The sequence below is a fragment of the Dama dama genome, chromosome 12, assembly GCF_033118175.1.
Source record: "Dama dama isolate Ldn47 chromosome 12, ASM3311817v1, whole genome shotgun sequence".
Taxonomy (NCBI): Eukaryota; Metazoa; Chordata; class Mammalia; order Artiodactyla; family Cervidae; genus Dama; species Dama dama.
Window position 1 is genome coordinate 44360421 of NC_083692.1, and position 24176 is coordinate 44384596.

Below are 24176 nucleotides of genomic sequence, written 5' to 3' on the forward strand. Positions count from 1 at the left end.
TTATTATTTTTGCTTTAAACAATCAACAGTCTCTTAAAGACATTTAAACATGTGGATTGGGTTTTTTTTTTTTTTTTTTTTTTAAGGCTTTGTTTTTTCCAATTATTTATGCTTTCTGCAGGTCTTCCATTTGGTTCATCTTCATGATAACAAACTTCTTTTAGCATTTCTTGTAGTGGGAATCTGTTGGAGACAAATTCTTTTCACTTTTTTCTCTTTGAGAATGTTTTTGTTTCATCCTTTTTGAAGTATGTTTCCCTTGATGTCGATTTCTGGGCTGGTAGTTTCTTTTGACACTTGAGAGATGATGTTCTGTTGTCTTTAGATTTTGTGCTTGTCAGCCTTTGTTCCTATTGTTTTTCCCTAGTATATACTTTTTTCTCTTTCATAGTTGCTTTTAAGAGTTGCTCTTTACCTTCCCACTCCCTAACTTTCAACAGTTTATGATGTGCCTAGATATGAGTTTCCTTGTATTTATCTTGCTTGTGGTTCATTGACCTTCCAGGTCTGTGAGTTGATGTCTTTATCAGTTTGGGGAAGTTTTTGCCCATTGGCACATCACATACTTCTGCCATGTCAGCTTTCTGAACTACTTTTCAGCCTTGCTGCTCCCTCTTTGGATTACTTGGATATTTTCTTTGATTTCCAGTACTGCCTCAGGTTTTTACATCAGGGTTTTACCCATTTTCTTAGGAAGAATATTTGCCTTATACTCAAGAGTGCCTTTGAGGGATTTATCTCATACTTACTGTCTTGACCTCCACCTTGAGAGGGCATCTGTCTTGGACAAAATGGATGCCCATATGCTTCATGAGTTTTTCTCTCCGCTTTCTTGACTTGGCCTGAGACTTGTACTTTTAGTGAAGACCCATGGGGAAGGATTGGCAGGTAGGGCTTGTAACTGGGCTTTCTCTGAATTCTAATCTGTTATCTGAATCTTTATGCGGCAAATATCATTGTTTATAAATTTGACTGGTTTCTTCTTTGTCCTGTTAGTGAAAAATATCTTGTTCTCTTGCAACTTTATGAGAAATGAGAATAGCCATGTTCTCTTGTGTTAGGAAGGGCTTGACATTTTCTAGAGCTTAGAGTTCTTTGCATCCTCAGCTTTCTGATGTATTTCTTAATTACAGTTCTGTAGCTTATTTAGTTTATCATGGTTTATCGGGAGAGAGTAATGGTGTCTTGCAGCTTTCTGCATTTTAATCAGAAGTGGAAATCTTGAGTCTTTCACTAAACTTAAAATATTTTGGAGCTGGAAGAGATTGTAGAAATCATGTAGTTTAGCTACATCATTTTCCTGGTGAGGAACTGAGACATAGTAATATGAGGCTTTGATTACAAAGCTAGTTTAGCCACAGATCCTTGACTAAACTTCAGATCACTTTAGTTCATGTTTCTTTTTTTTTTTAATATGGGGTTGGTGACATCAGATGAGAAGTTTTCAACAGTATCAAACTGTCATGTGACTCTGATAAGAGACTTATGCTTTTTTTTTTTAATTTGGCTACATAGGGTCTTCGTTGTGGCTCACAGGCTCTAGAACTTACGCTCAATAGTTATGATGCCTGGGTTTCATTGCTCCGTAGCATGTGGAATCTTCTGGGACCAGGGATTAAGCCTGCGTCCCCTGCATTGGAAGGTGGATTCTTAACCACTCGACCGTCAGGGAAGTCCCTACTTATACTATTTTCTGTCTTACAAGCTTTCTTGTTTAGGTTTGGAGAAAATGAGAAACAAAGGAGAAAAGATATTCCAGAAAAACTATCTGCCATTCTGAATCACTTTTTAAGAAATTGGGCGCACTCTAAGTAAGCACGTGGTTGTCTCCATTTGATGGGGGTCCAGACATGTTTTATGTGGCCTTGCGCAATGGGACCTTCATACCCTCACCAGAGTTAGCCCAGAAATGATAGCTGTTGTATTTGATGCCAGTCTGAAAAGGTGTGGTGCTTTTAGATTTCTGCTATCATGGGATGAAGAACAGTACAATCAGAGAGTAGTGGAATGATCTTGTTTATCTTCACAGTACCTACCTGCTAGGCTAGCAGGACTTTTTACAGAGTCCTGCTCATCTGGTTATATAGGGCATAGCTTCAGTGGTGCAGTCCCTCTCCACTACCTCAGCAAAACAAACTAGGAGCTATAACAGAGCTAACGTTTTTCTGTTTCTTCAGTCTAACTGGGTTGAAATCAATTGCTTTCTTCGTGTGTTGGCAGACCTATATGTTCACCATAGGGTAAGGCTCCTGGGCTAATGCCTGGAAAGGAAAGTACCATACCTAGAGTCATCACTGATGTTCCTACATGGTAGGTCAGAATGTGATCAGATTGTGAAAAAATTGAGGGTAGAGCTTGTGTTCTCCAAAGCTTTCTACTACCAAGTAGAATATGTTATTTACATTAATTCTTTCAATAGTGTTTAAGGTGCCTACCATCAGGAACTAGGCTCAGAAAGTATCAGTAAAGGTACTTAGTCCCAAACCTTTAAAAATAGAACTGCAGCAAGGGGGAAGGGAGTGGTGCCCTAGAAAATGAAGATTAGAGGATTTGAAGATCAGAGGGTAGATTAAATGAGATTGGGGATGGATGGCAAAAGACAAAGGAAAATGCTATAGAAAAGAGAAAGCAAGCCTAGTAGGACAGAGAGAAGTCTACTACAATGGAATCTACTGCGGTGGAATGCAATGCTCTAGGAGTACATGCTCCATGAGGCTTTTTTCCCCTTTTTTTTAGATTATTTTGATCCCTTCTATACCTTAATGCCTAAGACAGTGCCTGGCATTTGATAAGCACTCAAGGTTTTGTTGAATAAAAATGCAGTGGATGGATGGAAGAATTGAAACAAACAGTGAAAGCTCTGAAAAACTAGGTTCTCTCTGCTTCTGGGCCATTTTGGGATTGCATTTCCCTACTGCATTGAAGTTGGTGCCACCATGTGACCTGCTTTGGTCAGTAAAATATGAGTAGAAGTGAAGGGTATGATTTTTTGGATGAAGGTTTACGAATCAGTGGGGCTGCCCAGGTGGATCAGTGGTAAAGATCCTGCCTCCCAGCGCAGGAAATGCGGGTTCCATCCCTGGGTCAGGAAGATCCCCTGGAGGACATGGCAACCCACTCCAGTATTCTTGCCAGGATAATTCTCAAGACAGAAGAGCCTGGTGGGCTACAGTCCATGGAGTTGTGAACAGTTGGACATAACTGAACACGCACGACGTTACATATCAGTGAGATATTCTCATTTCTTTCCCTCTGGCACATTGAGTGGCTGTGATAGAGGGTGGTATAGCTCCTTCAGGAGTTTGGATAACAGCTATGTTGCACTTGTTGCATGAGCTGGACTTAAGAAGTCTTTTTACTCACTGAGGTTTGGGGGTTATTTGTTAGTGTAACACTGTATAACCTGTCTCTCAACTACTATAGAAATTTATACTCATTTTTGTTTGGTTGGAATCATCAGATTTCCAAAGGTACTTGAAGAAGAAGGCTGCCCAAGTGTGTTCTGCTTATATATTTGCCCCAGTGTTTCCTTGCCGTTGGTTAGGAGAAGAGTCTTAGAAATGATGGCTCTGGCAGGAGGAAGATAGGAAGGGGTTGAAGGATTATTATAATTATTTTAAATTTTCCAGCCGTAAATTTGTAAATGGGATTGTGTTTGTTTAATGTTTTATAGCAATTTCAATCACATTTCCACCTTTCTGGGCATCCTGCTGTATTAAATGGGAGCAAAAACTAGTCAAGTTGGAAGACCTGTACTGTGCTTTCATAGGTCATAGACTTTTAGAGTTGGAAGGGTCTTTAGAGATTGAGTAGTTTATCTGGTCTGTAAAGTTCTGCTATTCCAGTGTGAGTACCTAGAGTAAATAGCAACTAGATATGAGCATCAAAATAAACATATAACGTTTATCTTATAATGGCCTCTTAAATGGTTGAAGTCCCTAATGTTAAAATGCATTTAGGCAAAGGTTCAGACAATTTAAGAACAGGAGTTAGGACTAGAAGAGAAGTTTTTAAAAAACTGGTTACTTTGTTAGAAGCTATGTAAGCATCCATCTTTGAAAGTTTGTCTCTGTAGCTAATGGTAGTTACTGACAGCAGGCCAAAGCCCCTTAGGCTTTGATGCTTAAGTGTTAAGGTCCTCCTTCCCACACCAAGTTCCTGAGATTCACTGACACTGGTTTGCACTTCGGACCTCCTTAAGGCCCATATCCTGAGAGGGGTCCCTAATGACTGAGGGCTACCCTGCATTAGGAGTAAGAGCTTTGTCAGGAATGCATATGAGCAAGCAGTTAAGCTGTAGTCTTTGGCCTTCTCTGCCCTAGAAGCTTAGTAGCTTTGATGAGAGCTTGAGAACATGATCTTAGGGAAGGGTGAATTTGCTATAACAACACCTCTCTATGCCAGGGTTAGGAAACAGTTCTAGGTGAACGTAAGTAGAGCTCAACCTTTCCCTTCTCTCCAAAAGTAACTGAGCTTTGGCTGAGATGTGAGGCTGGCTAAATGCCAGTTAACTCAGATTACTCAGTTGACCCTGGAGAAGAGCTAAATAGGCAAGAGCTGATGAGGGGTGGGGGTAAGTGAGTGAGTGAGTGTCATCAGGCCAGATGACCCAAGTCAGCATTTAACCTGAGAAGCAGCAGAATAGAAGATGGAAGGGAGTATCAGGCAAGTAACCTTTATATTTAAGGCCCTCACCTCAAACTTTGTACTTGCTGACACTGACCAAGTTGTTCCTGGATAAGAAAGGAAAGAAAATCAAATTTCTGTAGAATGTAGAAATGGAGCAGAGTGAAGTTATTCTGTCTTTTTTATTTCTTTCTTTTGCGTTTTATGACTTCATACACTTCGGCCTGACTCAGAGTACCTGCATTTCTCTTGGTGATGGAGTGAGCTAAGTGACAGAAAGCAGGAGGCAATTTAGGCAAGAAAGAGCTTGAGGCAACATTTGTGGCTAATGTAGTTTCAGGAAACTATCTTGTAAGTGTTGGAAGCTGGTACTCAGCCTGGCTACACAGAGAGCTTTTACTTCCATGTTATGGTGAATTACTAAAAGAAGACCAAAGAGCCAACTTCATTCTTATAAATCATTCTCTGCTCTTCAACTTAGCTAATTAAAACATTTGGAGACATAGAAATTAAAAAGGTGGTGGGAAGGGTCATTTTAAAGTTACTGTCCTGTCTTGGTTTTCCCTTTCCTCCCTTGAAGTATGTAGAAAGTGCAAAAGGAAGGAGAACTGCAGATCTTGAGTCTGAGCCTTGAGCTTTGCTTTTATGAAGTTAAACATGATAGATGGTGGAGAAGATGGTATAAATAAGACACTTCTAGAGGTCATTGATGTGGATGGAGGATGCACTGACCAGTAATCTGCTGATCCAGTTTAGTTGCAGTTGCGTGCCCAATGACTGCCTGGTGGATGTGAAAGATGGAGGTGATTGAACCAGATCAGGATTTGAAATATAACTCCTATAAGGGTCATCGTGATAAGGAAGAAACTGTTTTCATGGTCACTAAGGAGGAGCATGGGAGGCCTTTGGCTTTTTATGGCTTCCAGAAGCACATATCCTGACTGCTCTAATTAGGTCAGATCACCCAGTGTCTAGGCTCTCACAGCATCCTGTACTGCTTTTTTCCTTCTGCATACCCTTTTTTCATATTGTTATTATTGTTTGTTTCTAACTGTACTATAAACTCCCATGAGGGCAGGGGTCAAGCCTATTTTTACCTACCATTTTATCTGCAATGCTTGGTATGCTGACAAGTACATAACATAGTTAGCAAATACTTGCTGAATGGAGGGGACTGAATTGGAAGTAGTCACTAGATCCACTTTATCATACAGAGGTATGGCATTACCTCCAACTTACCTGGATGAAAAGGTGCTAAAAAGCTTTTGGTCTAACAGATATTGAAGGACTTTGAAGAATACTACTCACAGAGCAGTGCGGCAACTACACAGGCAAGCACTATTGTAAATAATGGGATAGCCTCCCCAACCCTTCCTCCGCCACTCCCCCATCCCATTTTTTTTTTATTGGTACAGTCCTCACTGTCTGGTGGAATTACAGTTTAGTTGACAAATATTACATTCTTTCTTTAGATTGTGGTCTCATATTTCTGTAAACTTTGCTCAAGGCTTTCAGTATAGACATCATCTGAGTCCGTAATGAGAACTCTGAAGCTCTCAGCCTAGTCACAAGCTCTTACCTTCCCTGAAATGAATTTTTACCCACTCTTTACCCCTGTAAGTGGTGATCAGTGTCTGAGATTTCCGAAAGGGCATTCTCGTCCTTAGTTTTGTTTCTGGTCTGTAATGCTTCTTGGTCTCACTAAGATTGAAAGGGGGCCGATGTGGATGGAGGTCTTGAGTTTTCAACTCATCCTCTGAATGGAGTTTCTACTGTGGTACCTTTCTTGTAGATGAGAGTGGTGGTGTTTTAGTGAAGTGTTATTTTTGCTTGTCTCTGATTGCTGTGTTAGTGAACCAAAAGCTTATGAGAGTACTTAGAGGTGTTAGTATTCTTATGTCAAGTCTGTTAAACAGACATAAAAATGTACGTTTATCAAAAACTTAAAACTTGACTGAGCTTTAAGGAATTGTCTACATTAGGGCAAGAGGGATCATTTACCTACTTAGTTTCTGAGTTATTCATATTATCAGTTTCTCTTTCACACAGTATTTTTCATATTTCTGGATCTCTCAGAATTGAAGATTTGCTCAGATGGAAGCATATGCTGTGACCTTATTTTATTTTTCAGGATCATACATTCCCACATGTGAAGTATGTAGAAATATGAATGAGGCAGACAGGGAAACAAGGTAGATTCCTCTGTTGTACAGAAGTTTCACCACTGTGCAGTAGCTGATGTGTTTGGTCCTAGCAGTTCTTAAGCCACACCTGAAGGTGATTGGAAGTTGCGGTGTCCTGTGTCCAGTCCTTTTAGACTCATTGATGAAATAGCATTGTATATGCACCTATACTAGCTTTAAGGTCAAAAGTCAGCAACAGAAAGCCTTTCCGTATAAGGGTTTAGGCTGTATTACATACTTATAGGCATGTATTAATACATTTAAATGAGCTACTACATTGGTCTCCTAGTTGCTTCTGGAACATGAAACAAATGCTCATCTTAGTGTATTTATTTATACCTAATAGCTTTTTGATGTTTTTACTTTTTTCCAATATTTTATGATAAATTTATTTTATTTTGATTTTTAAAAACTTTATATTTTATATTTGAGCCCCTCTGTCTACAGTTACTTCCACATTGCATCCTTAAGGCCCACCCACCTCCTTACTTCCTCCCTTAAAGCTTTGCTCCAGTAACACCTTATCAGAGAGGAATTTCCTCACTACCCTCTTTGTCTCTTTTCTCTGTTTTATTTTTCCATGCCACTTATTGCCATCTAATATGTGTTTCGCTTTTTTGTCTGCCTGCATTTCCCCCTATAATATGAACTCTTCATTTACATACTGCCTAACTCTATAACATTCTAATAATTTGTCATACTTCAGTTGTTTTTTAAAAAAATAACACATTAAAGATTGGTTGAAGCATGCTGTGTAATCCCCCTACCCCGTTCTTGTTCCTTCCTTCATTCCTAAGATGATTATTATCTTTAATTTGTTATTTATCAATCTTATGTTTTTATACTTTTGCTACATCTGAATGTACCTTAAAATAGCTTTATTTTGCATGTTTATCCACCTGCTATAACTAGTTGCAGCATGCACATTTCTGTATGCAGTTTGCTTTTTAAATTTAGTGTATATCTGATGATTTCTGCCATCTTCATTTTTACTGTTATATAGTAGTTCACTGTATGACTATAACTCATTTATTCTTATTGTTGAAAGTTTAGGCTGTTTTTGTTATTTTGCTATTACAAAAAAAAAATGAACATCTGTATGTCCATTTGCAAGCACTTCTCTAGGGAATTTTCCTTGAAGAAAAATTGCCAAGTCATAGGTATGATATTTATTTATTTACTTGTGTATTTACTTATGCCAAATTGTTTTTTGATGTTCTTACTCTTTCCCAATATTTTATGATAACTTTATTTTGTTTTAATTTTTTAACTTTTTATTTTAAATTGGAGTATGGCTGATTGATAATGATGTGATAGTTTAAGGTGGACAGCAGAGGGACTCAGCCATACATGCACATGTATCCACTCTCCCCTGAACTCTCCCCTCCTATCCTGGCTGCCACATAATGTTGAGCAGAGTTCTCTGTGCTGTACAGTAGGTCCTTGTTGGTTATCCCTTTTAATTATAACATTTGTGTACATGTCAATCCCAAACTCCCTAACTGTCCCTTGTAAACTCTCACCATTTTTGTAGGAAAGTTCCTGTTTTTCCACATCCCTCTCCAGACTTGATATTTGCAGTTGAGACACTTCATTGAAACCATTTTTCCAATCTGAAATATCATCTTCCTGAAGTAATTTGATATTTTTGATCATCAGTGAAGTTAAACATTTCATAGGCTTTATTCATAGGTTTATTCACTGTTTAAGTTCACCCCTTTGTAAGTGAACTTATGAAGTTCACTTTGTAAGTTTAAGAGCATGTTTGGCAATTTCTTATTTGTACTGCTACATTTTTCTTCATTAGGTATTGCCAGGCATTAACTCGGTCAGACAGAGTTAATAAATAAACATGCCCTTTAATGAACTAACACTTTTTAAGTTATTATATATTTATTTTTAGAAAAATGTTGCAAATGCTTTACTGAAAAACTGAAGAATTCTGTAAAAATATTATGAACTTTTCCTTTACTTATTGGCATTTAAGAAATTATACAACCTAATGACTTAGATAATACAAAGAATCTAGTATGGTGAGATCTGGAGTCTGAGTCAGCACATGTGAATTGCTTACAACATAGGTAGCTATTTTTGATTGAGGGTAATCTTTCCATTTAGTGACGTATGTAAGTTTAATACCCCACCCAGTGGTAGCTTATAGCTAAATGCCTAGTTTGTGTCATTTTATAAAGTTGATTAAAAGAGCATTTCCTGCAGTGGTGACTCTTTTCCTTCTTTTTTCTCATCCTCCAGGTTGTATCAGAGTAAGATGGACGGTAGCTTTGATTGTGATTGTGGTGAGCTGGAGCCACCTGATCACTAACAAAAGACATCTTCTGTTAACCAACAGCCGCCAGGGCTTCCTGTTGAAATATACAGCAACAGAGGAAGAAAAGAAGCAAAACGGAAATAGCGCTTACCAGCACCTTAGAATGATGCTGCTCAGGACCAGTCCAACACTGAATGTATCTGCACTGTGAGGAGAATGTTCATAGAAGCCTGTTGTGTGCATATTTATTCACATTTTTGTTAAATGTTAAACCCTTCAGCACAGTAAATCTGAGTGCATAGTATGTCATTTCATTCCGTTTGAGTTTCTTGAGTGTTTTCTTTAAATGTCTGCAGAGTTGCTGTCCCTTTCTTGAACTATGAATACTGCAATCTTTTTAATTCTCAGTATGAATAGAGCTTTTTGAGCTTTAAATCTAAGGGGAACTCAACAGGCCTGGTTGGCATATGCAATGAGCATCAAGAAACCATCTTGCTGTGGACGAAGAATTATTTTTTTCTCCCTTTTTAAAAGATCTTTCCTTTTGATGCCAGTTTTCTTCCTTGTTCACACAAGTTCAACCATTTGAAAGGAAAAGCCAATAGTAAGGGTTTCAAAATGGCAGAGAAATTTGAAAGTCTCATGAACATTCATGGTTTTGATCTGGGCTCTAGGTATATGGACTTAAAACCATTGGGTTGTGGAGGCAATGGCTTGGTTTTTTCTGCTGTAGACAATGACTGTGACAAAAGAGTAGCCATCAAGAAAATTGTCCTTACTGATCCCCAGAGTGTCAAACATGCTCTACGTGAAATCAAAATTATTAGAAGACTTGACCACGATAACATTGTGAAGGTGTTTGAAATTCTTGGTCCTAGTGGAAGCCAGTTAACGGATGATGTGGGCTCTCTTACCGAACTGAACAGTGTTTACATTGTTCAGGAGTACATGGAGACAGACTTGGCTAATGTGCTGGAGCAGGGCCCTTTACTGGAAGAGCATGCCAGGCTTTTCATGTATCAGCTGCTACGTGGGCTCAAATACATTCACTCAGCAAACGTACTGCACAGAGATCTCAAACCAGCTAATCTTTTCATTAATACTGAAGACTTGGTGCTGAAGATAGGTGACTTTGGTCTTGCACGGATCATGGATCCCCATTATTCCCATAAGGTATGTGGAAAGTCAGCTGAGGCAGACCTCTGAATTGATACACATCATCAGAAACAGGTGCTTATATTTCCTTTGTGTGTTGTGGCAGAATTTTTAGTTAATTATATTAAACTTTACATAGTACCTTTTTTCCATTCACAATCTCCCTGTGTTTGAAATGAAGGTGGAACGGGATCCTAGTTAAGTATAAATTCTGGTTATTTGTAATTACTGAAATTCTCTCTTACTTAAAAGTAGGATATATCATGTGTTTAGGGCAGAAGGTTGCTGTTTCAACTTTTACTTTTTTTTTTTGTTTGGATATACTCTTCTGTTATGCCTTGTTTAGCAAACTTAGTTTGAAATCTAAATTTGCACAAGCATAAAGTAGGCAATAAGAATAGGCAGAAGAATTCATAGTAACTTTGCCTTAAAGAAAATTTGCTTTTGTACAGGAAATTAATGATATTTTTTGAGCTGAACTCTTTAGTTTTAGTTTTTTAGTTTTCAAATGAAATCATACGTGGGACTCTAATGTTTAAAATGTAAAAATGGAGCTGTTTTGGTATAAACCATCCCTGGGAAGTCTGCTTGCTTGGCTTCTCATAGCACACATCTAAGACACATCTTGGCATTTGCATGTATCATCTCACATTGAGTATAACTTACCTTAAAAAAAAAAACTTCAGCATCGAAATTAAGTACCAAAATGAAGTGGATGACCACATCTTTATGGATAACAGTGAAGTATTGTGGATAGAACACTGAACTAGGAGTTAGACTATCTAAAATTGAGTTCCAGTTCTACATCCAGCTAAACTGTATGACCTTAAGCAGACTCCTTAACCTGAGTGTTAATATCTACCTTCATATTTTCTCAGTGTTATTTTTAGAATGAAACAAGGCAACATATGTTTAACTGTTTTTGTCAAATTCTTCATAAATATAAAGTAGTGAATTTGATTAGGAATGGCGTGTGCAGTATAGCCAGGTCCCCTGGGTTGTCAGTGAGGAGGTTGGCATTGCTTTATAAATAGCTCACCTTTGGTACTCTTTCCTGCCTTTTCTCTCATTGATTTAAAACATAGCTGCTTCATTGTTGACTTGAAGTGATAAATAGCTTCTCCTCTCAAACATGTTGTGAATATGTGCCCTAGAGTTAACACTAAATTCTTATAGTATTCTTTGGTCAGAGTACTTCATGAGAATATCATGTTATAGATAGTATGTTACATGGGGAGTTTAATCTCCATACAGCCTCAGAAGTGCAAGAGCCTTGAAAATAGGCATAGAAATCAACAGTACTGTTTAAGGATTTTACAATTACAGTTTGTTTTTAGATTAAGGGCTCTTTAATGAATCATGTTTTACATACTGTTATTCAGCTAAAGTAAAAAGTATATTTTTGTTTCTTTTTCAGGGTCATCTTTCTGAAGGATTGGTTACTAAATGGTACAGATCTCCACGTCTTTTACTTTCTCCTAATAATTATACTAAAGCCATTGACATGTGGGCTGCAGGCTGCATCTTTGCTGAAATGCTGACTGGTAAAACCCTCTTTGCAGGTTAGAAATTTTAAAATAAATGGGAAAATTATCCCAAGGAGAAATAATTTCATATGTTTCTATGAATCTAGATTTATGTAAGATTTAAACCAATTTACTATAGTCTAAACTATTAAAATGAAAAGATAAAATGGTATTTTATTTATTTATTTTTTTAAATGGTATTTTAAAGATGGAGAACACTTACATATTTACTGGATTGTTCAGTAAAGTTAGCCTGAATTCTAGTGTTTCTTTTGTATATATCTTTATTTCTTAAACATAATTTCCTATTTTATAGATCAATATTTGTTGGTTGTTTTTGTTAAATGATACCTGTGTTACCTGATTCTGTCAGTGTTTGTCACTTCCTGGTGAAATTTTTTTAGCTATTTAGCTATTTTTTAGCTAAATTCAGTAATTCTTTCTTTGTCTCCTGTTAACCCTGTTGCTTGAACTGCCATATCCTGTTGACCTAACTGATATGATATTTCAGACACAACCAATTTTATAATGATTTTGGTGCTATGAGGGAATCTAAAAAAGTGCATGAGAAAATTTTTGAGTTAAGGTGGATTAAAACAAAAACCTCTAAATAAAACAATTTTTTATCTTAAACCTTTGTACACTTTAAATATTTAATTAAACAGAATTGTTTATGAAATGATTTGAAAGACTCAGTTGTATGGAAAAGGAAATGGCAACCCACGCCAGTATTCTTGCCTGGAAAAGTCCATGGACAGAGGAGCCTGGCAGGCTGCAGTCCATGGGGTTACATGGCTGAGCATGTGTGCACGAGGGTGGAGGGAGATGGGTTGATAGCAATAAAGTGGTAGAACTAAAAAAGAAAAAAGACTCAGTTGTAGTTCCCTTCTAAAAACCTTTTCAGTAGGTTTGTGAACCATTCAGTAAAAGCGGCATGAGGGAAATCTATTGGTTAGGATAGGCCTCATATTAACAGCAATAAAAGGCAAGGCCTAAGCATTCATTGGAAATCTGTGTATTTTTAACCTATAGTAAGTGCCCTAGCCTTATTTTTTGGTCTTACTCAGTATCTCAACTTAGATGTTTAATGGCATCTCAAATTTAACCTATCCAAAACTGACCTCCTGATATCTCTCCCTCATACTTCCTCTTTCTGCTGTCCTCGTCTTAGTAAACCAGACCCACTTCTTATTTGCTCAGGCCAAAATCTTGGCATCGTCCTTCGCTTTTCTCCTTACAGGTCTTATGGGCTGTTTCTTTAAAGTATATCTTGAATCTTATTGCTAGTATCTCTTTTACTACTCTCATCCTCCCAGTCCAGTAAACCATTCTGCCTTTCCTGGTCTAACACATGATCTCCTAACCGGCTTTCCTGCTTTAAGTTTTGTCTGTGGTCTAGTTACCACAGAGCAACACAGTAGTTCTCTGAAAACGTAGCTCATGTCATTTCTCTGTTCAAAACTCTGTAATGGTTTCTTATCAAATTCAGAATCACATAAACTCTCAGTGTTCTGTTACCACTGGGCTCATTTCCTGTCATTTTCCTGAGTCACTGTACTTCAGCTACACTTGCCTAATTGTTGTTTCTTGGACACACCAAGCCCACTTTCTCCTCTAGGCCTTTGGGCCCTTTCTCATCTTTCTGGAACTCCCTTCCTCTTTATGAATGTATGGGGTATTACCTAACTTCCTTGTCAGCTTCTCAGTGAGGCCTTGCTTGGTCATAAGGATGATAAGGTCATAACAACCAAGGGTTGTTAATATAAATTAACCCTACTCCTAACAGTGCTCTCTGTCCCCCTTAGCTTACTCTATTTTTCTTCATTTGTCACTGTTTGATGTAAATGTTTACAGAAGTTGTTATCTGTCTTCCTCCATTATACTGTGAGCTCCACGAAGGCAGGAATTTGGTCAGAACAGGTGTATTCTAAAGTGCCTTGCTCATGGTAGGCACTCAAGAAAAATTTTGATTGTTGAATGAGTTTCTAGAAATGAGTGGAAAAACAAATGACTGTTTTGTTTTTTAAATATTAACTGCCCATTTAGCCTGAAGTTTCCCTTTTTATTTCTTTAATAGTGGTTCTGAAATGTTAACTGAGCCTAATCTATAACTATAAAACTTTCTTTTTCACAAATCTAGTCTAAGGCTCTATTTTATTGATAGTGAAATTAAGTCATCACCATGTTAAGTATTCTCAGAGTTATAGTGAGTTAATTAGTATGTATGGTTGAGACTAGAATCTCATCTTTAAAACTCAGTTTATTGCTTTTTTCACTACTTTGTGATACCTTAATATGAGGCTAGACTTCAAGTCAACTTCTTACGGAAACAAAGCAGCTAAAACTGAACATATCAATGAGCAGAATTTAAAAAAGATAAGCTTTTTGAGTAGATTGATGATGATATTCAAAGCAGTGAAATCTGCTGGTTAATGATGCAGTTAAAACCATTTCCCCTTCGATGGTCATTACGATTCTGTTAGTTTCCTGTAGCTTTAGAATGTTTATTGCCAGTAGGTTAAACATTGAGAAATGTATTTATTAATGTTATATTTGGTATTTTTTAATCTCGTCTAGGTGCACATGAACTTGAACAGATGCAGCTGATTTTAGAATCTATTCCTGTTGTCCATGAGGAAGATCGTCAGGAGCTTCTCAGCGTAATTCCAGTTTACATTAGAAATGACATGACTGAGCCACACAAACCTTTAACTCAGCTGCTTCCAGGAATTAGTCGAGAAGGTACTGTAACTGAAGAGTAACCGTCATGTAATGGTGTGCTTATGTGGGAGCAGGGTGTGTGTAGGGAAGCTTTAGCTTTTTATCGTTATAGATGTGGCATTCTCCCAAATAGTCTTTAGACACTCAAGGTGCACCTAAAACTTGAGCTCTCGCTTTCCATTTTATAGCCAGGCACTTAGGCTGGGAATCTTTTCTTTGCTGTGAATAATTTTCCAGATTCCAGTATACCCCTCTTTCCTGGTTCTGACTCCAAATGCTTGTCCGGCGTTTACTCCTGATCGTCTCTGCTAGGTGAACATGTTTGTCACTGACTCTCACTGAGCTGGAATGGGATTCTCTGAGGGTTATATGATAAGTAAGTGTGGGTACAAATATGAATGTGATTTAGATATGAAAGAGGGAGTTGAGTTGAAGGAAAGCAAGGGTTTTTAGAGCAAGGAAGAGATGGAGGAAAGATCAAAACTACATATGAGCAAACTTGTTACATAAAAGATTGCAGATTGGTGTTAGTAATACTGGGTGCTAAATGTGACAGTTTGTGCAGACTTGAAAGTAATAGGAACATGGAGAGAATCAAGACGTCACTGACCACTAAAGCAGTAAATTTCATACATCAGAATGGAGAGATGTATCTTTAGGGTTTGTTGATACAAATAAGATACAGAAGTCTAAATGCTGTAATAGTTGTCTGCAATAAGATAACATTTTTTAAAAAAAGAGCATTAGAAATGAAAATATCTTCCTTAAAAGTTGATTGTATCAAACCTTTAAGGATTATTGTACTGTATTTAGCTGTGTCCATGCCAGAATTGTGATAGTTCTTTTCTGAATCATAAAGTTAGGAAGATACAGTTTCCTAAACATCTTAAACTTTCTCTTAATTATACATTTATTGTTCATATCACCCACTCTGATCATTATGTAGTTAAGGTTAATGTGTATCAAAGTGCTTTAACTTAGCAAGTGTTTTGAGAAATAGGCACTGGATGGCAAAACTGATGACATTGTCTTTTTTTCCCCTCAGCTGTGCTTGGAACTCATTAGTAAATGCCTGAATGAAAAGGAAGCAACTATATTTAATTTCAACAGGTTTCATAAGCTTCCTTTTCAGGAATGCTACATTTTTAACCCGTCTTGTAGAGTATCTTCACAGTCAGTAATACGTTGCTGACTTTCTGACTCCTGATCTTGTTGCCACTGTCATGATGGCATCCTTGTTCATAACTGAATAGCAGTCACGTAGCACTTGACTATGCCTCAGAGTTGTCTGTTGGAATTCTTTAAAAAGTGCAGAATGTTAAATCAGAATCCAGAGGTGGGGTGGCAGGCAGGACATGTATCTGCTCTGCAGGTTTGACCCTGCTCACCCAGGTTGAGAGAGAGTGCTCAGGGATTGTCTTGGAGTCCTTGTTGCCATTGCTGAGTCTTACCAGAAGAGTCAAGCTAGTAATACAGAGGCATTTGTTGAGGCATTTGTAACCTAATTAAATTTGAATCTTCTTTTCCCTTGCCCTCAGTCAGTTCTGAACCAACCTGAATATTTAGTTGGTGCCTGGGATTTATTCATAATGTGTTGAACGAATGTCTTTGATAATAGATTCATTAAAGTAACCATTGGACAAATATTCTTGATTTTCATAAGTGATAGAACTCTGTGTGTGTGTGGGTGCATGCACGCACGTACTCAGTCATGTCCAACTCTTTGCGACCCCATGGACTCTAGCCCATCAGGCTCCTCTGTCCACAGGTTTTCCAGGCAAGAATACTGCAGTGGGTTGACATTTTCTACTCCAGGGGATCTTCCCGACCCAGGGATCAAACCTATGTCTCTTGGGTCTTCTGCATTGACAGGCCGATTCTTTACCACTAGTGCCACCTGTACTCACCTACAAATGCAATGCAGAGTGTTTCAAGTTCCTGAAGCTAAAGACTTGTTACATAGTATGCTGTGCAAGTTTCTCCTTCATTAACACTGGAATTTTGTTTTGGGGCAGAGTACCTTCTGAGCAATGGGAAACTCTTACAGTAGTATATGTTCCTTTCTCACATTCTATGCATGATCTTCAGAGGGAAAAAGCAAACAAGATTAAGTACATGTGAACTGACACATTAAGACTACTGGAACCCTGTACTGGTTAGTGTCTGTAAATGGATACCCAATCTTTTAAATTTTCCTTCATGGTTACCTTTTATCCTCCCTTTCTCTATAGTTTACCACTTATTTCTTTATCTTAGCATACCATAGTAGTAAATAGACTGATTTCCTCTAGAGCAGGGCTATCCAATAGAATTTTCACAATGATGGAAATGTTTTTTATTTGCATACATTTGGAAGTTCAACCTGACTAGTTTGTTAGCCCTGCCTTTTCTCCCTGCTATCAGTTTTAGGGATTCTAGAGTATATTCCTCTCATGTAGTTGGATATGTTTCACTCTAAGAATGGCAGTTATGCTGAGTCAACCATCCATAATTGTGCCTTAGATTGTCTCTTGCCTTGAGACACGTGGGGCACTGACTTGCAGAAGAACCAAGAACAGCTTGATGTATCATGAAATCACTTCCTAGGTTAAGGTAATATAATAGAGGTGGGTGGGGAAAAGGTTGAGCACAGGCAGGAACTTCAGCCCTGGGCCACTGAAGGGTATGAATAACAAGGAGCCTTACCTTTCTTCTCTTCAATGCTTCATTGGACTGATCTGAGGATTGAATGAGATAATGTAGTGAAGCACTTTGTGGGATATAAATGGCTGTATAAATGTCAGCTACTTTTAATGTTAATGAGAGATTGAGAGTTGAGAATAAGGCCCTTTCTAGAGTGCAGCTTAGTTTTAGAGAAGTGCTAACTAGCTTTTCCTTTGAGATAGAAGGCAAGGATCAGTAGATGTGTGACAGACCAGAGTGAAGAAGTAGGGATTGAGATAAATGTGAAGAAGGTTTATCTGCTAAGAATAATGAGAATATTGAGAGCATAAAGAAATGGTGAGGAACATTGCTGAGCCATTTCAAAGGCCAGTTGAAAATTCCACAGTATGTGTGAATCTGTGGAGAGCTTAGATATATATATACACATGTAATTTTGCATTCAGCTTTTATCAGTACTGTATAACTAGGAAATGGAAAGGTGGAAGGTGGGAATGGTTCAGAGTTGAAGATGGTGTCACTCATAAGGCATCCAAGTGTGTGGTGGTGGTGGAGGGGTGGTGACAGAGGGGGTACAGTCTGAGTTAGTGAAAAGAACTGGGTTTGTGGTAGCTATGCTGTAGCCCTAAAGTGATCAAATGCATTGTGTGATCTGCATTAGGATGATTGGTGTGAAACAGAAGTCAACAAATTAGTACAACAGCTGGTCAGTGAGGTACGAGTAGCATAGGGCTTTATATTGAGCACTAAATACTATACATTTCATTTTTATACCTTACACCTATCTCTATCCATTCTACACATGAAGAAATGGAAGTTTAGCAAGTTTAACCTCTCCAGTTCCACATAGCTAGTAATCCAGCTAACCTAGTGAGTTGTAGAGCTGAAATTAGGACCTATGTATCAGGTTATGCCATATGAAATTGCTGTTATTTGACTGTTTTTGACTGGCAAAAATGAAAATTTCATATGGTTCAACTTCATATATTCCTTTTCCTTTATAATTGGCCATAATATGAGATTGGGATATATTTCCAATACTTACTTTGTTTCTTGGACACATGTCTTTTTAATCAGTGAATCAGGTAAGTTGTTTTGTTTCTCTGACAGAACTTAACTTACCTTTTAATTGTGTAATCCCTTTTTTTCTTTATGGGTTGGTGGACCTCCAGTACAGTTAAGGTTTTTGTCTTCCTCTTGTAGCACTGGATTTCCTGGAACAAATTTTGACATTCAGCCCCATGGATCGGTTGACAGCAGAAGAAGCGCTTTCCCATCCTTACATGAGCATTTATTCTTTTCCAATGGATGAGCCAATCTCAAGTCATCCTTTTCATATTGAAGATGAAGTTGATGATATTTTGCTTATGGATGAAACTCATAGTCACATTTATAACTGGGAAAGGTAAAACTGACCCTAAATTAGGAAAAGCTTTTGTTTTCAGTAAAGCATAATTTAGTGAGCTTTCTTTTAAATTGTATATGATAAGACAATGTAAAAATCTTAAAAATTTAGAAATGGTCTTTTTGGATTTCTGCTAAACTTATTGCTGTCTTTGAATAGCCTTTATGTAATTTCAGTATTTAATAGTTATTGCTTAGTATATACATAATGGGAAAAGTTAAATGCTACTTTGGAACAGGAAGTAGTTAATGTTGAAATTAGTTTGTTTACTTGCTGCATTTTTTAACTCCTAAAATGTTGAAGTGTTTATGATCAAATATATCTGCCAGCCATCTACATGAACATTTCTACTATCTACGTATAGTAGTTTTCTCACATACCCAGATGTCTTCCAATCCCTACATTTTCTACCATACTTGTTAGTTAGGTCATCTAATCTCTTTTCTATTCTCTCCTCTTCAACCGCCACTGTTTTCACTTGTGTCTTAGCCTGCCTCTACTTGGTTGTGGTGTGGTCACCTTGCGGTAATGTATCAGTAAGAGGATACCACATTCAGTAACACATTTACATGGAGACTTGTTCTGCTCATGGCGATGAGTTCCAGCAAGCCTTCTTCTAGTCTGCTTTATTACCATAGAGTGAAAATCTGTATGGCACCTGATTGAAATGAGAGATTTACATTTTGTGGCCATAAAGGTTTTTTTTTCCCTTGTGTGTGAAATTATGTTTGTAGAAATTGTGAAATTTAAATTGAACTGTAGACCAGCCAGCCACTCAGATGTTTATGTGCAGTTTATATAATTATATGCTCCATTGCATCATATCGCTTTATATAGTAACAGGGCTTACCTATCCATTAAGACTGTAAATTCTTTTTTTTTTTTTTTTAAGACTGTAAATTCTTATATGACTTAATACTCTTATTATTCCCCTCATAGACCTAGCAAGCACAGTGCTTTGATCCAAAAGGCATGCAGTAAATTTGAAAGTGAAATCATATATCTGGAGTAACACTAATGTATTAATTTTTTTCAGGTACCATGATTGTCAATTTTCAGAGCATGATTGGCCTATACATAACAACTTTGATATTGAGGAAGTTCAGCTAGACCCGAGAGCTCTGTCTGATGTCACTGATGAAGAAGAAGTACAAGTTGATCCTCGAAAATATTTGGATGGAGATCGTGAAAAGTATTTGGAGGATCCTGCTTTTGACACCAGTTACTCTACTGAGCCTTGTTGGCAGTACCCAGATCATCATGAAAACAAATACTGTGATCTGGAGTGTAGCCATACATGTAACTACAAAACGAGGTCATCATCATATTTAGATAACTTAGTTTGGAGAGAGAGTGAAGTTAATCATTATTATGAACCCAAGCTTATTATAGATCTTTCTAATTGGAAAGAACAAAGCAAAGAAAAATCTGATAAGAAGGGCAAGTCAAAATGTGAAAGGAATGGATTGGTTAAAGCCCAGATAGCTTTAGAGGAAGCATCACAGCAACTGGCTGAAAAAGAAAGGGAAAAGAATCAGGGATTTGACTTTGATTCCTTTATTGCAGGAACTATTCAACTTAGTTCACAACATGAGGCTACTGATGTTGTTGACAAATTAAATGACTTGAATAGCTCAGTGTCCCAACTAGAATTGAAAAGTTTGATATCAAAGTCAGTAAGCCAAGAAAAACAGGAAAAAGGAATGGCAAATTTGGCTCAATTAGAAGCCTTATACCAATCTTCTTGGGATAGCCAGTTTGTGGGTGGTGGGGAGGACTGTTTTCTCATAAATCAGTTTTGTTGTGAGGTAAGGAAGGATGAGCAAATTGAAAAGGAAAACACTTATACCAGTTACCTGGACAAGTTCTTTAGCAGGAAAGAAGATACTGAAATGCTAGAAACTGAGCCGGTAGAGGATGGGAAGCTTGGGGAGAGAGGAAATGAGGAAGGATTTCTGAACAGCAGTGGGGAATTCCTCTTCAACAAGCAGCTTGAATCCATAGGCATCCCACAGTTTAACAGTCCAGTTGGGTCACCACTTAAGTCAATACAGGCCACATTAACACCTTCTGCTATGAAATCTTCCCCTCAGATTCCTCATAAGACATACAGCAGCATTCTGAAACATCTGAACTAAAACACTCAGCAGACATTTCTCTTTGTATTCTTCATGAAATGTGTTTTGTCTTTTTTATTACTAGTGTTTAAGTCTTTTTTTTTTTTTTTTTTTTTTTTTACTTGAATCAGATGGTGTCATTTAGAAAGGATTTTTTTCTTGGTTTTTAAAATCCAGACTTTTTTTCTACATGTGAGATGGTTTTCATTTTAACTGGCATGTCGTTTGCACACAAAAATAAAGAATAGAGCAAAATAATGCAATGCAGGAGGAGACAAAAGAAATGCACTAAGACAAGTAAAAAACATTCTCTTATAGAACAATGATGTGTTTTACAGGAAACAAAAATCTTGCCTTGAAATTTACACAGTGAGACTGTACATAATTGCATGAAAATATCTATTTTTTTCCTAAAACATTTTTCATTCATGAGTATTTTCAAGTTTTTCATACTGTACACATTTCTTAAAAACACATGATACCAGCAGCAACTGAAAATGAATGCCGAATTTGGTACACATGTGTTATCTACCTCAAGGTAACAAGAGTATGTGGCAAAACATATACCACCCATAGTGCTTCACAATATGCACTTCTATTTAGCCAGCGTTTATTGTAGTAAACTCTCCTTAATGAGATTCACTCACTGTTTATAAATGTTCTGGTATGCATTCTTTATAGTGAAGTGTTACATCACATCTTATTTATTTTAGCAAATCAGTATATTTTCTGTATTTAATTATAAAAAGTTAACTTAGTTTTTGAAATTTATTTGCAAATACACTTTTTTCCATTTGGCACTATGGTTTGTTGCCTACTTAGCTGAATATATAATGTCAGCTTATCCTAAGGCTGTCCACGTACTTAATTTACTTAAGTATTCATTTTAAGTAAAGCGCTCACTGTGTATAGGAATTTGTATTTTGGAGGTGCTTGATCTATCTACAAAGAAAAATTAGGAATTACTTTATTATAAAATGCTCCTAGAAGTCTTAATTGTGTTTATTTTTTAAAAAACTGTAATGTTAGACTTGTGTGCATGGAAGTAATTAAGGTACATCATTATTGTAGTTTAAAAGTTGTACATGATAAGACATATTTTGTTTTTACTGTATGTTTTTACTGAATGATCTATTCCCCATCCCAAAGCAAGCATGAATAAAATTAGGTTAAATGTAGCATGTGGCATCGCAGTCTCTTAGAATTTGTCTCATCTATTTTACTTTATTGAATACTGTCTGTATCTTTGGTTATCCTGTTTGAAGAAAAAGGACAAATAAAACATGGCCAGCAAATGTGGCTCCTGTTTAACTCCTTGGCTTCCCTGGTAGCTCAACTACCAGTAAAGAATCCGCCTGCAGTGCAGGAGACCCTGGTTCGATTCCTGGGTCGGGAAGATCCACTGGAGAACGGATAGGCTACCCACTCCAGTATTCTTGGGCTTCCCTGGTGGCTCAGCTGGTAAAGAATCCACCTGCAATGTGGGACAGCTGGGTTCAATCCCTGGGTCGGAAAAATCACCTGGAGAAGGGAACAGCTACCCACTCCAGTATTCTGGCCTGGAAAATTCTATGGGGTTGCAAAGAGTTGGACACGACTGAGCGACTTTCACTCTTTAGGTAATGATTACCTAGCTAGAATGAAAATCACTAGCAGAATCTTCTCTAGTTCCACTTTTCAGCATCTTTGAATTGTGGCTACAGTTTAAACTATGTTAGGCTAAAAGACTTAGGGAAAAAAGACTCTCTGTCTCCACACTGAAATCTCTTGTTGACTTAACCTTACATATTAAAATGGTAAGGCTTTATAGATTTCAAAGCTATTATGTAAGATGTGTGTGGAGGCTTTGAACTGTGCAGCTGGAGGATGTATTTGTATTTTAATTGTATTAAATGTATTTGTTCTGCATCATCTTTCCTTTTCTCAAGAACATACCTATTTACCTATCCAAATATGACCATTGTTTTTTGTTTTTTTTTTTTGACCATTGTTTTTTTAACTTCACTTTTCCTGTTTGTCTTCCATTCTTGCTTTGTACATTCTCTTAATAACTGGACTTCTGCCTTCCCACTGACCTATTTATTGATTTCATGTGGATTCACAAAGAGTTTAAAGATACATATATTTTTAATGAGTTCAGTGATTTCAGTGAATATCACTGTTGTGAATTTATATACTCAAATTACCTTAAAAAGTTAAGGTGTTAGAGGAAAAGCTTTCAGTTTTTCACATTGGGATATGATGTTACTTGTGGATTTTCATATATAGCCTTTTAAGTAATTTTCTTCTGTTCCTATTTTGTTGAGTTTTTTTTAATCATGAGAAGATGTTGAATTTTGTAAAATGCTTTTTCTCTTGAGATTATCAGGATAAATGTCAAAACCCACATGATTAATGTGCTATATTACATTGATTTTTTTCATATGTTGAACCAGTCTTACATTCCAGGAATTGCACCTGTCCATAATATATAATTCTTTTAAGATGCTACTGGATTTAGTTGGCTTGTTTTGGGGTGTTTTTTTTGGGGGGGGGGGAATTTTTGTATCTGTTCATCAGGCATATTATGGTCTGTAGTTTTATTTTCTTATATGTTTGTCTGATTTTGCTATCAGGATAATGCTGGCCTCATAGAATGAGTCTGGCAGTATTCCCTCTTTAGTTTTTTGGAAGAGTTTCAAAAGGATTGGTATTAATTCTTCTTTAAATGTTAGATAGACTTTAGTGAAGCTATCTGGTCCTGGGCTTTCTTTGTTGGGAGGCTTTTGATGATTGATTTAATCCCCACTTCCTCACAATTCACTCTTGTAGGTTGCATATTTCTAAAATTGTATCCATTTCTTCTAGGTTATCCAATTTGTTGGCATACAGTTGTTCATTATAGTCTCCTATGATCCCATTTTAATTTTTCTTTCATTTCTGATTTATGTTGACTCTTATTCTGGCTAAGCATTTATTAAATTTATCTTTTCTATATTTCCATTTATTTCTATTCCAGTTTTTATTTTCTTCCTTCTGATAACTGGGTTTAGTTCTTTTTTTGTTTTTTTTTTCCCTTGTTCCTTTAAGTGTAAGTTTACATTGTTGATTTGAAGCCTTTTTTTTTTCTTTTTTTAATGGACTTTATTTTTAGGGGAATTTCAGATTCTCAGCAAAAGTATGCATAAGGTACAAAGATTCTGACATATCTATTGTCTGCATACATGTATAATCTTTCCCATTATCACCATCCCCCACCAGAGCAGTACATTTGTTAGAATTGATGAACATAACACTGACACATCAGAATCAGCCCAAGCCCATAGTTCACCTTAATTAGGGTTAACTCCTGCTATTGTACATGCTGTGGGTTTGCACAACTGTGTAATGGCATGTGTCTACCATTGTATCATAGAGTTACTTGTCAGATGATTCACAGATCTCCATTTCTTTTTGGTCAGTTTATGGAGATTCATTTTGTTTTCTTTTGGCCTTGTTTCCCTGTTTCTTCGTGTGTCTTGTTATTTTTTTATT

General features: G+C 37.0%; 1 protein-coding gene across 3 annotated transcripts in view; it reads left to right on the forward strand.

The window, feature by feature from the left end:
• MAPK6 (mitogen-activated protein kinase 6) overlaps positions 1–21841 on the forward strand; it is a 31562-nt gene extending 9721 nt beyond the window's left edge. For all 3 annotated transcript variants that reach the window (XM_061157169.1, XM_061157171.1, XM_061157170.1), the window contains 5 exons: positions 9063–10251; positions 11651–11795; positions 14337–14501; positions 18345–18546; positions 19583–21841. In XM_061157169.1, the coding sequence (XP_061013152.1) occupies positions 9697–10251; positions 11651–11795; positions 14337–14501; positions 18345–18546; positions 19583–20684 (2169 nt within the window). In that variant the 5' untranslated portion in view covers positions 9063–9696 and the 3' untranslated portion in view covers positions 20685–21841. The remainder of the gene's footprint in view (positions 1–9062; positions 10252–11650; positions 11796–14336; positions 14502–18344; positions 18547–19582) is intronic.
• Positions 21842–24176: the final 2335 nt, after the last annotated feature.